This window comes from Ptychodera flava, chromosome 8 (assembly GCF_041260155.1).
Source record: "Ptychodera flava strain L36383 chromosome 8, AS_Pfla_20210202, whole genome shotgun sequence".
Taxonomy (NCBI): Eukaryota; Metazoa; Hemichordata; class Enteropneusta; family Ptychoderidae; genus Ptychodera; species Ptychodera flava.
The window spans coordinates 17249326-17266514 of NC_091935.1; the positions used below are offsets into that span (position 1 = coordinate 17249326).

At 37.2% G+C, this 17189-nt stretch overlaps 2 protein-coding genes across 2 annotated transcripts in view; both read right to left on the reverse strand.

Annotated features, from left to right (window-relative positions):
- Positions 1-9346, reverse strand: part of LOC139139540 (cubilin-like) — a 42039-nt gene extending 32693 nt beyond the window's left edge. The window contains exons 1-11 of the mRNA XM_070708453.1: positions 9134-9346; positions 8500-8767; positions 7593-8000; positions 6634-6978; positions 5920-6155; positions 5304-5430; positions 4466-4834; positions 2982-3195; positions 2356-2537; positions 1659-1817; positions 881-1066 (exon numbers count right to left, since the gene is read on the reverse strand). Of these exons, the coding sequence (XP_070564554.1) occupies positions 881-1066; positions 1659-1817; positions 2356-2537; positions 2982-3195; positions 4466-4834; positions 5304-5430; positions 5920-6155; positions 6634-6978; positions 7593-8000; positions 8500-8767; positions 9134-9346 (2707 nt within the window). The remainder of the gene's footprint in view (positions 1-880; positions 1067-1658; positions 1818-2355; positions 2538-2981; positions 3196-4465; positions 4835-5303; positions 5431-5919; positions 6156-6633; positions 6979-7592; positions 8001-8499; positions 8768-9133) is intronic.
- LOC139139541 (cubilin-like) overlaps positions 9133-17189 on the reverse strand; it is a 33180-nt gene continuing 25123 nt past the window's right edge. Inside the window, exons 26-35 of the mRNA XM_070708454.1 lie at positions 16798-17038; positions 16232-16413; positions 15117-15272; positions 14296-14481; positions 13194-13408; positions 12001-12121; positions 11339-11524; positions 10584-10775; positions 9687-9986; positions 9133-9258 (exon numbers count right to left, since the gene is read on the reverse strand). Of these exons, the coding sequence (XP_070564555.1) occupies positions 9871-9986; positions 10584-10775; positions 11339-11524; positions 12001-12121; positions 13194-13408; positions 14296-14481; positions 15117-15272; positions 16232-16413; positions 16798-17038 (1595 nt within the window). The 3' untranslated portion in view covers positions 9133-9258; positions 9687-9870. The remainder of the gene's footprint in view (positions 9259-9686; positions 9987-10583; positions 10776-11338; positions 11525-12000; positions 12122-13193; positions 13409-14295; positions 14482-15116; positions 15273-16231; positions 16414-16797; positions 17039-17189) is intronic.

The window sequence follows — 17189 nt, forward strand, 5'->3', positions numbered from 1 at the left end:
AAAATATAGTTAGTATACCCTGAAGAAACATTCAACATTCAAAATATCTAAGTATATAATAATCCTATACATGATTTCTGTCGGTCACAGAAGGGCAAATATTTACATGTACATTAAACCAATTATCAAAAATACCGCAATTATACGGTGTCGCTCAAATTTGATCAGAATTGGTATATACCAGTATGGGTTACCAATTATCAACAATAAATGTTGTTTCTATCTGTTCAGTGGAGGAAAATTCTACGTTGATGTTATGGCAATGATTTCTGCACAGTACAACCAGAAAAACAACAAGAAATATTTAAACCAGAAAAACAAGAATGACAAAAGTAATTAAGGTCTAACTTTAGGTACTAGAGGTCAACTTTAGCAACATGCATAGCAGAAACAAGCCCCTCATAGTTTAGTATAAACGGTCTTCCCCCATCTACTGTCTATGGTTTCAGCTGGTCTGTTAATATGTAACAGTTCATAAACAATGACAGGAAATGAGTCAAGATCAGTGGAGTTTGCCTGTTTCTCACTGCCATGCCTCCTGCACATTTGCAGGATTTCACTTTTTCTTACCTCATTTGCACATTTTTGACACTGATATGTTCATTTGAACAAATTCACATCTCAACCCCTGCATCTACCTGTACACCAAATACTGAGATGGTAGCTTTGGCGGTATGGGAGCCTTTGTGTGTGACGGACATACATCCGCACATACCCACAAATATACAGACATACAGACATGCAAATCAGATGCAAATGAACTGATTCAGCTTATACGATAACCTCACATTGGTACACCAAATGTGAGCTAAAAATGAACAGGGGAATGTCTTGCAAGGTTTAGCCTAAAGGTTGTTGAAAAATCTCTGGTAATACTCACCATCATAGAAGACCAGCCTGAAACCCTCGTAATTGATAGTAGCATCCGACTGGAAGGTCACCCAGAGTGATGAATTGCTTGTCAAGTGCATAGCTGGAGGTACATTGCCAGAGACGTGGACAAAGCGAGTGGAAGGATCAGTGGACTCCAATCCAGAACCAATATCAACCCAATCATGTAGTGCCTCTGTCAATGTCAAAATATGCAAACATCAGTCATTTATCCACCTGGTTTGTTACTTACTTACAGCATATTTACATTTGAATTGATATCAATGATTAGTGAAATGTATGAGTATCTGTTAAAGACTTCTCCCCTAATGTAGTAGCAGGGAAAACACTGACAGAAGCAATTGTTGGTCTCTAGATATTTTGTAACAAGCCAATTGACTTATGATGATGAAAGAGTTTCTGTTAATTCAGGTCAAGAAATAAGAAATGTGGGAATATTATATAATCTATATACAGCTTAAATTTCTGAATGGCTATATCTAAGTATACATTCTACAGTAAACTACAATAAAATATATAATAATACAATACAATACAATACAATACAATACAATACATATGAAAAACAATGATACAATATGTTATGTTAAAATTTTAAATGTATATGGCATATAGAGTTTATAATTTTTTCAAAGCAAATATCTTTCCATTTCTTTCTTTAATTATTTTCATTGGTGGCAGCAAAAAAAATTGTCATACTAGAAAAAAATGAGAAACTCATGGTTAATGCACAGACATGATGAATGCAAGAAAGCGCTTTCTTTTACCTGTCTTGAAATCAACCACCTCGATACGGATTGCCTGTCCTTGCTGTGCCTGGATAATCCACTCACAGAAGTAATTGTCATCATAGTTTGCTGAACCATAGTTAGGTGAGTCGACAGTCACGCTGCCTCCATCAGGAATTATGAGATTGTTGATGCAGTCTAAAACACAATAAGGCAGTAAAACAACAAATTGATTGAGATGTTATGTACTATAAGTAAGTTATAACTCATCAGCATACCATAGTGGTCATTCAATAGATGCTATAGGAGTCTACTTTCCAACCTGTTTACTCTAAAATGCCATCCAATACTGACCATTAAATGGTAAAATCGTTCACATTCAACATAATTTTATGTCTTTGATTGAATGTAAACACCCATATAAGATTCGGATTGAATTTCATAAACCTAATTAACCTATGAAGTCTACTGTAACTTTACCATTTTGCTTGTTCGAGTACCATGATCATTGAGGGATCTTTTATCAACATACAAAAACATCTGGAAAACTAACGTAAAACTGATTCCTTTCTTTGATTGTCTTTTAACAGAAACGCTACACTAATTTGAAATGAAAATCCTCCCATACAGTTGGTCATCATTTGCAATAATGAACATATTATTCACAGAGAAAGGAATTTCCTGTTTAGATATCATCACACATCTATGCATGAGTTGCACTATAAGAGATGCTTACCATTGTCTTTCAACCGAACATGAAATCCTTTGTATGTCACAGAGTGGTCACTGACAAATTTCAGCCAGATTCTATCGGTATCTGTGGTGAATGGGTCTGGTAAAAGACTGCCATGGTGGTGCCGTAGCAGTGTTGTGATGTCAGCAATCTCATGTCCTCTTCCAATCTCCAGGTAGTCAAGTCTAAAACACAAGTAACCTCAAAATGTTCATGTTTCACCTCTCAAATTTGCATATTGACAGGACTATTCAAAGTCTGCTACTTTTGTTAAGTTTATCAAAATGTGAAGTTTCCTTGCAAGCTCCTTTTCTTCAATGGATGTTTTAGAATCTTTTTTTTGTGATAGAATTACAGGGGAAACAGAAAGAAAACATTTGTGACACGATTCTCCAGGATGATCAAAACTGGGAATGGACATTCAATTCTTTTCTATTAGATCATTGGGCCACTATGACTTATCTTAAACTCTGCTTGACCAAAAAGGTAAAAGTTGGTATGCATCAGTAGGGAAGACCTTCTCACACACAGAAAAGTTGACATTTAGTGTCAATTTGGCAGAAAAATTACAATATCAGATTTTTCCTCTTGAATTTCTCAACTCTTTGAAAGTCACCACCTCAGCTCACCTTGGTTCAGTTTCAAAGTCCAGGTATGTCACTCTAATTCTCTTGCCAGAAGTAGAAGTGATGGTCCATTCACAGTAATCATTGTCATTGTAGTTGTCTGGATAGTTTGGAGAATAGATGTCCACTGTCTCATCTTCTGCAATGTCCTCGTGGCTTCCACAGTCTGCTGGTGATGCTGTTGCAGTTGGAGGTGGTTTTGGTTCACTTGGATCAGCTGGAAAGAATCGTCAAAATGCTACATTACAAGACGACACTCTGCATACAGCAGCTGAAGAGTTACACTACGTCTAAGCCATATGCAATGTTGATATTGCTAAGTTATTTACGGTAATTGTCCACGTACACACATATATTTTCAGCAAACAACAAAATAAAGTTTTTACTGTTTTATTACTTAACACTACAGAAACTCTTCTTTTGTACGGCAATGTTTGTCTCATATCAATATGTCACTGAAAAGATCATCATGATAGATTAGAGATTAATCGCCTCATGTGTTATCACTAATGACCAACACATTCATCTCTGATTAATATGGCAGTTTGGTATGCAGCTTAGTAAAGTATTAACAACCAAAAAATATTGACCATACTTGATCTTATCACTTTGACACAAGTTGTCTGACAACTCTAAATCATTGATATTTTTCACAAGTTTGCTAAGTTATGAGAGCTAGTTTCATCACCAGTGGTGCACACAACATGTACATGTATCTTGTGCTTTTATCTTTACGGCCCTGATACGGGTTTTGCAGACCGAGGTTGCATGCCGGAAGGGCCCGAGCGTGCGAGGGCCCGTACGCCGTACGACCGAGGTCCACAAAACCCGTATCTGGGCCGTAAAGTTTTTATCATATACCTTATTGAACGGTTGTGATATGTTTCAGTATTTATCAATAAAACTTTGTGAAAGGTGTGGGCGTAAATTAAAAAAAACATGAGCCACGCAACTTTGCGGATTAATATGTGCGATGTTATCATTTGTTCTGTTGTGGAACGCGTCACGAGCTTGTTCTATATGAACGCTAATGTCACTACAGATTGAGCACAGATGAGTATATGATCCTGCTTGTTAAAATACACTTTCTTAGCAAAACATTGAGAGGAAACTATCAAGCACTTGTTGTAAACCAATTTCTATCAGAATAAGATTCGAACAGTCTACAATTTGCTTCAAAACTACGAGCGAAGCGCCGAGAGACAAGTTCGAATCTCGCGCTGTGCTTTCGAATGAAATGTACTTGGATAGCAACGAGCGTAGCAACGACAACAAAATAGTTCGCAAATGCGTGCACACTACCTTATTAGGCAAAGTGTGCCTCAGCGTGATACGGCAAATTATTGCCCACCTGTAAGAGCGCTTTTTCCCATAGGTTTACACGGGTAAGTGAATCTAGGTATATGATAATTTGCCTTATCACACCTTGTGAACCAATATTGTCAGGGGAAGACATTACAAATTATTGATTGACATCACAGACTTACTATCATTTCTCTCTGCAACTGTGATCACAAACCCACGCATGACAATTGTATAATCTGTGTAGAACGTGATCCAAATTTCATCATCCTGTGAATAGAATGGCCCCGGAAGAGTGGTACCGGACTCATGCCGGACACGAGTACTGATGTTGTGGTAGTCAGGACCGTTGCCAATGTCAACCCAATCAAAACCCTCTTCAGTTTGGAAGTCTAGAAAGGCAACCACCATGGGGAGTCCAGACTCTGTGGTCACATTCCACAAACAGCGTTCATTGTTGGAGTAATCTTGAGGATAGTTTGGGGACTCTATCACTAGAGTGTGGCCTGGTTTCACACTGTATGTACCACCGCAAGGTTTGGGATCAGGCACAGCTGTAAAGAAACATTAACAAATGTAAGTGCATGTATCAAAACACTGAATTAAAGACTGTCCTTACTCAGTTTGTAGAATTTACTCCTTTCTCTGTGTCTTAACTCTGCTGTCAACTATGAACATCAAATCACTGAACTGATAATATGGTTCTCCTTTGCCACTTGAAGTTTTAAAAGATTAACATAGAATGCAGTCAGGCCTATGGCCAGAGAAGTATATACATGTATGATTTAAAAAGATGAGCTGTGATGTCAACATAGCAGCATACACATGTCAACACAATATGAGTTTCATACATGGTATATGTACAGGTATATGTATACAGTATGTGTTCAGTGTTGACATCTAAAAGCAAATTGTATACAGGTTGGGTTTATTAAAGGTCATCTGAGCACAAATCCATCAATCACTAACCACATACACAACTCAAAAGTCACCATCAGACCATTTTGAAAATAAATAACTTACTCTCATTGAAGACTGAGTATGTAAGATGGAACCCAGCACCATGAATGGAGTTGTCTGATGTAAACCACAACCAGGCCTTTGTACCAGCAGTGATGACATCTTTAGGCAATGTTGATCCTGACAGTTCCTGTTACCGAAAACAAATTTCAAAGAGAAAAACACATCAAAGATAGCTTATCAAAACACCTGACATAAAACTGCAAAGCTTGCATCTTTATATTTGGTACTATCACCTGTATGTTTCAGGATATAGGTCCAGTCACGCTATTGAGAAGATGCTAGCTGTGTTCACCAAAGTTGTGATTGTGAAAATATTACAAAGATGTTTGCTTTACAGGTTTGTTTGGCAGGAACAGAAATTGACATTTGATATCACTGGTATAATTCTAATAAAGGCATAAAAGTACAGGCAAGAGTCATGAAAGCATAATGCTATGCTTTCAATAGTATAATAATATTAGGGTATTTACCATATTGCTACCCTCAGGTTAGCATACATGTATATGTAAATGCTGTGAAAACATGCACTGTAGTAGTTGAAACAAATAACATAATAACATACTGCACAATTTTAACTAAGATACACTATGAACTTGGCTTTGACAGTTGGACTTACAACAGAAGCTCCCTGTGCTGGGTCAATTCCATCACCAATCAACAGCTTATCATAGGTCTCCTCTAGGTCAAATTCAGAAAAGGACATCCTAATGCGGTACGTCACTTCAACCTCTGCTACATCCATCAGATCTATTATCCAGATACAGCTGCTACTGTGAGGATAGGGATCATCCGGATGCAATGGCGATGAGATGCTTCCAGGTGCTGTGGTGTATGTATCACCACAAGGATCAACTGCAAAATATCATAGAACATGCCATTATCAAATCCTGGGACAGTAATTCACCTCAATGTAGAAGGAGTCTATTCTTGCCATCTTCATTGGTTCATTTGCTTCACTATTTTTACTGATTGAATCATCTTTGCAATGAGCAAACAGCTAAAGGGGCCCTTTTTGCAGACTGCATTGCGCATTACGACAAGCAAATCTTTGGCTGACTACATGTATGTATGAAGTCAGACATTATATAAAGAAGGGTGACAGATTTCAATGCATATGTCTACTAAAAACATGCACCAGTCTGTCTTTGTCCATCCATCAAAATTAATCAAAATGTGTGCTCAATGAAAGTAACCATATGTATAATACACTCAAAGTAACCCAGAACAAGGTTATATATCACACTGAACACCAAAGCAAATGCCCAAGTTTGAATCAACACATACTTCTCAACAGATACACTTTCAACTGAAATAAGATAGAAGGTCCTACCTGCCACAAAAGTGACATCAAAACCTCTGGCTGTGATGGAGTTATCACTGGTGAAGAGTACCCAAAGTCCATTGTGTACAGTAGCATAGGATCCAGTGACCCTTGACCCAGACAGCCTATAGAGAGTGGTCGAGAAGTCAACCTCATTGGCACCTTCTCCAATCTCTAGCCAATCAAAATTCTGTTCTGTTTCAAAGTCATTAATCTTCATTAGTATGTACTGATCTGGTGGACCAGTGACAGTCCATTTGCATATTTCATTGTCAGGGTAATTGGATGGATAGTTGGGCGATCTGATTGTGACAGATCCATAGGGTTCACTGATGACCAATGCTCCTCCACAAGCTGTAAACAGATGATAAAATAGTAAAATAACATACAAATATTGTTGAAGATCGCAACACATGTACATGTATAAACATGTAGATAATTGGAGGAAGGAAAAAATGGGAAATGTTAATCAATTGAACATTCTCATGCATACAAAGAAATAGTATCTACTATCTGCATTATCTTATCAAACTCTTATTGCTAGCCGTACTTCAGCATAGAGAAAATGCACAAACTTGCAAACTGGAATGCTATGAATGTTTGCAACATAGAAATGATTATGTCATTACAGGTCAGTACAAACATGTTGAATGTCTACGTCTATACTTACACATCTCTTCATAAAAGCAGTACGGTAGACTTTGGACAAGCTAATATACAATGCTGCACTCAAATGCCTATCCTTGTTTGAACTTACAGAGTATGTATCATATGAATGTGTATTACAAATTTATGGTTGAAGAGGTAAAAGTTAATAAAAGAGACTTATTTTGTTGACATCTATGACATGAGACCAGAAAATTTTTTACACAGCAAACTATGTACTATAATGCATATCACATTGCTTGGCAGTATATGTTTACTACTTTTGTTTTAAAAATGTTTTGTTCTTCAGAGTATTCACTCACCTGGTGGCCCAATGTCCTTGACGACCACATGGAAACCTTTCTCGGTGATGGAGTAATCCGATGTGAAAAGCATCCAAGCTTCATTTGTGATGGACTCAAATGTATCTGGACTGAGGCTTCCAGAAAGATGCAGTTCAGAAGTGGTCAAGTCATTATTGTCCAGCCCATGACCAATGTCCAACCAGTCATGGCAGCGCTCTGTTTCAAAGTCTTCAAATGTGATTTCTATTCTGTGGGTAGGTATGGTTTGAATCAGCCAAAGGCACTCCTGATCATTATCATAGTCTTCTGGATAATTTGGTGACATGACATCCCTGGATTCATCCTGTGTTAGAGTAATGTTTCCACCGCATTCTGGTGTTACCTCGGGGGGCACTGTGGGCAGGGGCTTCTCCGTAGGCACAGGATCTGAAATCATGAGAAAGATTGTTGATTCTCACATTTCAAATATCAAACCAGAAATTCTTGACTAGGTATAAGTTTTCCTATCAACATGTTAATTTCATCATGATAAAGATTGTTGATTCTCACATTTCAAATATCAAACCAGAAATTCTTGACTAGGTATAAGTTTTCCTATCAACATGTTAATTTCAAAACAAATAACAATCAGAGTTTTTATACAAGAGACACCTGCAAGCAGGATGCTGTATCCTGCAAAAACAAGAAAATTGTTTTCTTACAATGTGTCATGTTATATACATAAATCATTGGCACAAAGATATTGTACATGATGTGAACACAAAGATGAGGAACAACTTTGGTCATTATTTCTTTGTCTGAGGCAAAAAAGCCCCAGTCATTATTTACTGGTCTGCCGCAACCACAATAGCATATCAGACTCTCACCGATCCATACAGAGGTATGAACGGAAGTTGAGAAAGCAGGCAACATTATGTTTATTTACCTCTGACATTTTCAACTATTTCTATCATAAAGCCTGGCCAGGTAATGGAGAAATCAGTGGTGAAACGTATCCAGACTTCATCCGTGGACGATTCCCAGAATTCCCAAGGACGGAAGTAGCCAGACATCCGATGTTCTCTCGTGGTCAAGTCATCAGGGTCAAAACCTTCCCCAATATCCAGCCAGTCAAACAGGAATTCTGTTCTGAGATCCCGTAGGTAGAGTACTAAATTGTTGCCATCACTAGCTTTGACAAACCATTCACATACCTTTGGAAATATACATACGTGTAAAGTTCATGTTAGCTTCAGCTGGTGTTATGGATGTTCTGAATTATTCATGGTTTATAACACCATGAAATGACGCAAAAGTTCAGAACTAAGTATCATCTTTCTTTTCAGAAAACGGTCAATACAGCCAACAGAAGGAAATTCTGTTCACAACTCACATTAACTGTAAGTTCAGCAGTAGCTTTATAACTCTGTAACAAGGTTTATCAAACATCACTGTTTGAAACACATTCACATAAAACACAGAAAACTGTCACTATCCGCTGACTGACCTTAGTGCTTAGTACTGACTTATGTTGCAATCGCAATAAGTATGTGTACATCAGACTATCAGATTTTACTTACTCTGTTGTTGTCATAGTTGTCTGGATAGTTTGGAGATGTGATGACAAGAAGACTGTCTGACTTGGCTGTGTAGTTGCCTCCACAGTACTTGATTGGTTCTGGAGGTGATGATGGTGGTTTTCTCACTGAAAATAAATCAATAGGGTGATCAGGTGTTGCATTTGTGATAATGAGGATGACTACAAGCAGAATGATTGCTTTGGGATCAATCATATTGATCAAATTGAAGGTATTAGATACACTATTATGATGGTAGATTTAAGACATGTGGTTGTAATGTTTGCTGATCATGATTAACAGATACTGAAAAACAAATACTGGTAGATGGTAAGCTCATAAGCAGATTTTTATAAATTGCTTCAAACAACAGATAGGTACTTTAAATAGTAAGATGCAGGTAACATACACACTATTACATTCCAAACAGATACCTACACGGTAACAAAGTAACAGGCTGTGCAAGGTACAATTTCCTACACACAGTAAAAATACATCCATAGAAATGAGTGAATGATGCACACTGAATTCACATTAAAAGTTGGTATAACCATACCTTCAAAGGTTTGGACAGGGTCTGCCTCTACGTAATCTAGCTGAGTGGTACTGGTATAGCCTGCAACAGAAGCCACATACCAAGTGGATGACTGCAAGCCTACCAAAGTGTATTCACTGCTGTCAGCACTGGGAACATTGATAACAAAGATGCCACCCACATAGTCGAGTCTGTGATACTTCAGTTAATAGCCCAGTATGTCACATTTCAGAGTGGCTACTTGCCAGGTTACATGGATGCTGCACGCAGACAGTGCCTCAGCATCAACACTCTTCACATTCTGGTCTTCAAGAGTGAAATCTACAGAACAGAAAGAATGATGATGAGATTGAAATCATGTTTATGTTTATTTGAAATAAACTATCATGTTGTATACTATTGCAAGCTTGCTGTGTTTGTGACATGTTACTTTGTGAAGTTTTGTACAGATTTAACATTTTTGTTGTCCAATTGCCAATGATCAATTGTGAGAAAAATTTCAGATTTCAGTGTTCATACACATTAGTCAATTTCTCAATAAGAATTGACAGCCCTTCTAAACAAACATGCAGTCCCACTCAGAATCTTTAAACTTGGCAAGCTTGCAACAGCTGGAAAGCCCGATAATGGAAACATTTTAACATTACAATCCACCCATCCACCATTCTTTGAAGAAACATAACCTGGTTCCTTCAGCCATATTTCCTGAGTTAATACATGTATTACTCTTATGCAGTAAAATTCATGTTAGATATCCAGTACATAACATTGCTCATCATTGTCCATTGTCATCTCTATGCTTAAGAACTGTATAGTTGAAGTTTATATTGTGAATTTCGCATTTCCCACTCAGAGTGGACATGCAATCTCACTCTTTGGTGTAAGTTCAGAGATGTCAGACCATTAACACAAACTTACTCTTTGGTGTCAGTTCACAGATGTATGGTTGAGAGTCCTGACACTGTCTGGTACTCCATGTTGTCACATCATACACGAGTGAGCAATCTTTATCAGGAGTGTTACTGCCATCTTGAAGCTCGCTTTGCCATTCCTGAAGTCCTGAACAGTCAACCCATCTGAAGTCGCCCTCTATAGCTCTGTCAGAGAGACCTGAAATGATACGATTGCATAAATTAATCAAACCATCTGTTGCTCTCTTTAGCTCTGTCAGAGAAATCTGACAAGACAAAACATAACAGGGTATATGAACATGAAACAATATATTCTTTCATCATCTTTATTGATAATTAACAGGTAAAGCTAAGTCATAAAACTAAATCCATGATTTAATTTGGCAGTCATTGCACTCTATCTTAATTTTGACCAAGTGGAATAAACATGAATAAAGCAACTTTTTGCTGCTGTGACAGACTTTATACATACAAAAGACTTACATTTTATGGCTACATCCTGTATGCGATGTGATTAAATAAAGAACTCCTGAAAGATTTACTTTGAAAAATTCAAGGGACTGTATTGAATATTGGAATGAAAGACAAGTCTGACAAACCACAAATAAAAGCATAACAAATGCTGTACTATGTAATGCATTGATTTAAAAGCTTATGTTCTTTTCCCACCCATAATGTCACATACCAAAAATGCATAGCAAATGTAAACTATTATTGTGGAATCTTACACCTCATCTCCCTACTTGATGATACAAAACTCACCTATCCAGTATTCAGTTCTGTTCATATTCTCATGCAGATATTCATACTCCTCCTCTGTTTCTATGATGACCAGATCACTGTTGACTGTCTCCATACAGATCTCTCTGGCTTCTTCCCAAGGCAATGGGTCATCTCTCACAAAGCGGTAACATTTGTAGTCAGGGCCAGATTCATAACCAACAGGACCTAAATTAGGTCAGACAAGGTTTATTATTACAATTACATTTTACTACCAATGCGAGATTGTTGACACAACAGCTGCCACTTTTGACAGACAAAACTGCCACTCCTTATCAAAGCACTCATACACCATACATTTAGTTAGCATTTGAAAAGTATACATTAATCATACTTTCTCTGCATACAATACAATGCACTAGTTGTACTTACCAGTTACAATACATACAAAACCAACATATGTATTGGCATTACATTGAAGCTTGACTTTCAAAGTTGGTCACAACAGCATTGCAAATTACACATACACAGGTTGTGATGAAAAGCTAATCTTCAATTATTACATTTAGTGTGAACACATTTGAAAAATCTCAGTAACGTTTAGCTAGCATTCTACTGGCCCTTTTATTTGCTTCCTACAATGTTGTTATTTTGGTTGAACAGTTTTATTTCATTCCATCACTAATCCCATACAGCACACTTACATTCAGCATCATAGGTAATGTTGAAACCAGGGTAGGCAGTGGTCCAGTCACTTTCAAATCTCAACCAAACAGTGTTACCTCCACTGATGTATATCTCTGGTAGGTCAGATCCAGTTAACGTCTGTCATAAAGTATGCAGGGAGAAAGAAAGTTCAGTTAGGAGTCAAAGTTGCTAGTCAAGGCTCTGACAATGTCTGGGTGTCTGCGCTTTGATGATACTGTAATGTACATATTTCTACATATTAATGCAATTGCACACTGTAGACTGCTCTCCAAGCACCACAGCTGGACAGGACAAAGATACAAAACAACATAGATACACATGTAGATTGCACATAGGCTTAGCCCTGATATACCAGTAATTCATACCCAACACTGCACTAACTTGTGTGTGAATTTAAAGTGACGAAAGATTTAACTGCAATGTTGAATAATGTAAACTCGATAACCATGCTACATGTACCACACATGAAAAATAACATGTTTATAACTTTCTCGACTGGTTGGCACAGATAAAATCATACAGCATAATCATGCTCAAAGTGTTAGACAGCAGTATGCTGCATGTCAAACAACTGAAAATCATAAATTGTGCTGAAAAGCATACCTTGCTGTAAACGTAGTCACATACATGTATACTCAGAAAATAAATCTTTCTAAATAGGTAAGGTATTCTGTTCAAATAAACAATTTCACAAAAGACCAGACGTTTGCATTTTTCCATTTGAGGAACTAATGCATTAATGAATATAATTACAGAACTGTAACTGACTAGTTGCAGGCTGAGTTTAATCTGAGTTTGGGGGAATTTAATTTGCACTGGTTGAGTCCTGGCCAAGACAGTCAGAAGAAAATGCCCAAAAATAATGCTCAAAGTTGCAAACACAGTTCACATCAATATTCAAATATCGAACTACAAGTCTGCTACACTTCTTGAATTTATGATCCCCTATTAAAAGTATACAGTCACCTGTAATCTAAATATGCCCATATATGGTCAAAGGGGCGTTCCTTGGTATTTAGAGTGCCTATGTGAGGGCGCTGTTTTTAAAAAGCAGCCACCTGCTTAAAATCTGTGATTGGTTAGATTTTCTCTTTCCATGGTAACTGTGGCAAAATTAGAACAGGTGACAGTATACCTTTAATGGAGATTGTGCCTCTCTTTCATCTCTAAAATGTTTACTCTCACTTACCAGAATAGGTGTGCTGTACGGGTCAGTACCCTCACCTACATACAGAAAATCATAGCCACTTTCCAGTCTGAAGCTATTAAATGTCAGTCTGATCTGCCTGCCTTCCAGTTGTGTCAGATGCCAGACACAGTGTGAGTTGTGAGGATAATCTTCCGGATGGTTTGGTGACAGAAGATCTCCCGGGAAACTGGTTATGTTTTCCGACATACATGCATCTGGAATAGATCACAAATCCGGCATGTTTAACAGAAACGCAATATGAGATATTTGTAATAATAGAATCTCTTCTGAAATTTGTCAGACAGTAGTTACTTATAAATATTACCAATTATTACATGCCTCGTATATCGAACGTCGCGCGCTCCATAGGATGCAACGGTAACTCGTCGATGACGTCACATAGTCATCACTGGACTGAAAGTGAACCGGAACTATTTTCAACTTGAAAACTTTTGGATGTAGAAGTCTTGAAATTTCATGTTTTGCACAGAAAAGCCGGTTTTTTGAAAATTTCGCAAAAAAATATTGACAAACCGCATAACAGTAGTTTAAATATATCAATGCGCCATTCAATGATGAAAATCGTTCTATTTTTATCCGTTTTTCGTCTAAAATGAAAATAAAGCATTTGACTATAATTTGCCAATAAACATAAATAATTTTGGTGCAAACTGAGTAAGAGAGGCATGTAATAAAAACATTATAGCCCAAACATGGGACTATGTACCCTCGGGGCAGGAGACCATTTGCCCTCCTTACGTCGGGCAAATGGCCACCTACCCTCGGGCACATAGTCCCATGTTTAGGCTATAATATATAATATTGTGAACTATTCTGCACATGAACTAACCTGGCATTATCATAATACCAATTTTGCATGTTGAAATGTTGCATGTTCTGAAACATGAATTAAATTGTATTGCTGAAGTGTATGGCTCCTAAGTAATCATTATAATGACTTCATAGAATGTAGTGTTTCTTGTTTAAAAGAGTTGACGTTTTCCCCTTCACAAAACAACATTTACAAGATAGTTGTTTTGTGTAAAGTTACGTAAGTCACAGAAAGACTGAAAAAGCAGAGAAAGTAAAAGTGAAAACTTACCATCATAGAAATCGATTTCAAAGCCTTGCCCTTGGATTGAGGAATCAGACCTGAAGGTCATCCAAACTACACTGCTGTGAGTCAAAAACTCTTCATCTGTATGAGACCCAGATATCTGTAAGAGTCTTGTGGTCCTGTCAGTTGAGTCTGTGCCTTCACCAATCTCAATGACATCAATGTTGTTCTCTGCAAAATAAATAGTTTTAATGCATTTCTAGGAAAAATGAGTACTTGGTTCATTCAAATGAAAAAATGTTTTGTGAGAAAAAGACACTGCCTGGGAGTAACGACCAGTAGGTTTGGCAGATGTAGGATTATTGTCAACTGTGTAAAATCTTTTATACAAATGTACGGAGTCCAATGCTTGTATTGAAGTACACAGTAGAAATAAGAAAAATGTACAAGTTCAGACAGAAAGTTCAACATATTAAAAAAGTTTTCAGTCTGGAAAATAAATGTATATTCTTTATTTTTAGTTCAAGTTTACAAATGTAGAGTTTGAAAATTCTGATGACTTTCTTCCTTGAACTTAACCCTTTCACCACCGTGGTTTGGTCCAAACCCATTGTTATCAATGGTAAGTGTGGACCTGTTTACAGGGTATTAGGGTGAAAAGGTTCATAATGCTATTTATTTCCAAGTTGTTTACAACTCTTCTAATACCTTCATTTTTTTATCTGCACAATCTGATCATTGTGATTTTTATTCATATTTTTGCATAAGACAAACAGTAACATCACACACTAACGCGATTAAAAGGTTTTCAAACACATGGAGTGTATATCAGCTCAACATCACATGCACTCCTGCATAAAACTCACCAGTATCTACAGATAGGATATGCACTCGGACGTTGCGACCAGAGTCTGCCTCAATGAACCATTCACAGAGTTCATTCATTTCGTATTCCCCGTCGCCTTCAGGATGATCAACACGTTCCACTCCACCATCTGGTATCTTTACTTGACTGCCACAAACTAAGGAAATGTATGAAAAATATTGAGTTTAGTGTTTCCTATTTATGAATCCAGGCTGCTGTATTTAAAACATACAGTATCATGTTACATTTGCAAGAAAGAGTGAAGCGTGATAGCGTGGAGGACTTGTCTGATTTAGAATATAACCATTTTTGGTATCTTTTGACAAAGGGAGCAAATCAAGAAATCTGAGGTCTTGGGCCACTGTAAGTTAATCTTGCCATTCCTCGGATTTTATAACTGTTGAAAACCAATGAAATTGTTCAGTAAAGTATGCATGAAGTACATGTATCTCTACACCTTTGGTGGGACAACCAAATATGCAATATGCATACTGTATGATAAACTTAAAACTAGAAAATGGTTATGCCAAGGCATACTTTAAGAATTTGCAACTATTGCATCTGTTTAAAGTATCTAACACAGATCAAGATGTGCACTTTTTTCATCTATATTTATGCATCAGAATATCTTCTATGAGTGCATCTCTTTACAATACACAGAATGTTTACGCTCAAGTGATAAAGTTGTGTGTCCCTATTTATGATACCAGTTAAAAAGGGAAACAACTTTCATGTTCACCAATGACAGTACCAGTAAATGTCCACTGTTCAATTGTTCATTCCTGGACCCTCCATAAAATTTGTAAAACAGAGATATAAATGAAACATAAATTAACCAACTATTCATAAAAGTGTTCTGATAAATTATTCTAGACTTGACTTCCTTTTTCACATGTACGATAGATAGTAACTGTCAAGTTCCTAATGTCTGTGTTTCACACACTGCTCATCACCATGCACGGGTACCCCAAGTATGTGCATAGTGTGTATCTGGTTCTGACATAGTAGTTGATCACTGCCTAAACTTATCAATATCTATTGTTTTTCTCTAGTTAAAGGGAGTAATTTTAAAACAGCTCATCACTGCTTTCAAACATTTTCATATCACTATCTCACCTTCTGGAACTTTGAGACTGATATTGAATCCCCTCATGGTGACTGAAGAGTCTGTTGTGAACTGGAACCAGATTTCATTGGTCGCTGTAATGAATGGACTTGGTGCAGACGTAATTCCTGAATCAGTCCTGATCAAACCAGAGCTTGGATCTTGACCTGAGCCCACACTTAAAATATCTCTCCTGGATTTGAAAGAAGAGTAGAAGTTCATGAATCATAGAATAAAATGGGAATCTTTCAGTGGTATATTTTTAAGGAGCAATACATTGTTGAGACAGACATTGTTCAAACACTGTTAAAAGGATGTCGACACAGTTATTACAAGACCAATCACACAGGACACAAAAAATAGTTAAAATTGATTTGTGAGATAATTATGTTGAACAATAGCCAAATAGGAACTCAGAATTTTACATTTTATGTCTGTTAAGGACAGACTTGGACAGTTTGTACAACACATTGGGTAATTCAGGAACAGAAACCTGACAGTAACTGCTATTCATATACATGTAAGAACAAGCAGAAAAGTGGATCAAAGTTTTGGCCAGGACGCTGTAAAAACTTACCATGGCTCAGTTTCAAAGTCCAGATAAGTCACGCTGAGTCGCTTTCCTTGCTCAGCACTGACTGTCCATACACAATTGAGGTTATCTTCATAGTCCTGTGGATAGTTTGGAGATAGAAGATACTCTGTGCCATCACTTGGTACATCTATGTGTCCACCACATGGCTCCTCTGTCGGTAGTGTCACTGGTGTTGGTTGAGTGGTTGGTACAGCTGGTGTGGTCTTGGGAGGCAGTACTTCAGCTATGAGGGAAAAAAAGATACAAAAGTTGTGGTTTTCAAGTTATATGCTTACAGTGGTAATTTGTTTGAACATGTACTTTGAATTCATGCCATAGAAAATAATGGTATCAGGACAGTCACCCATTGATTGAGCATTGACAGGGTCCATACA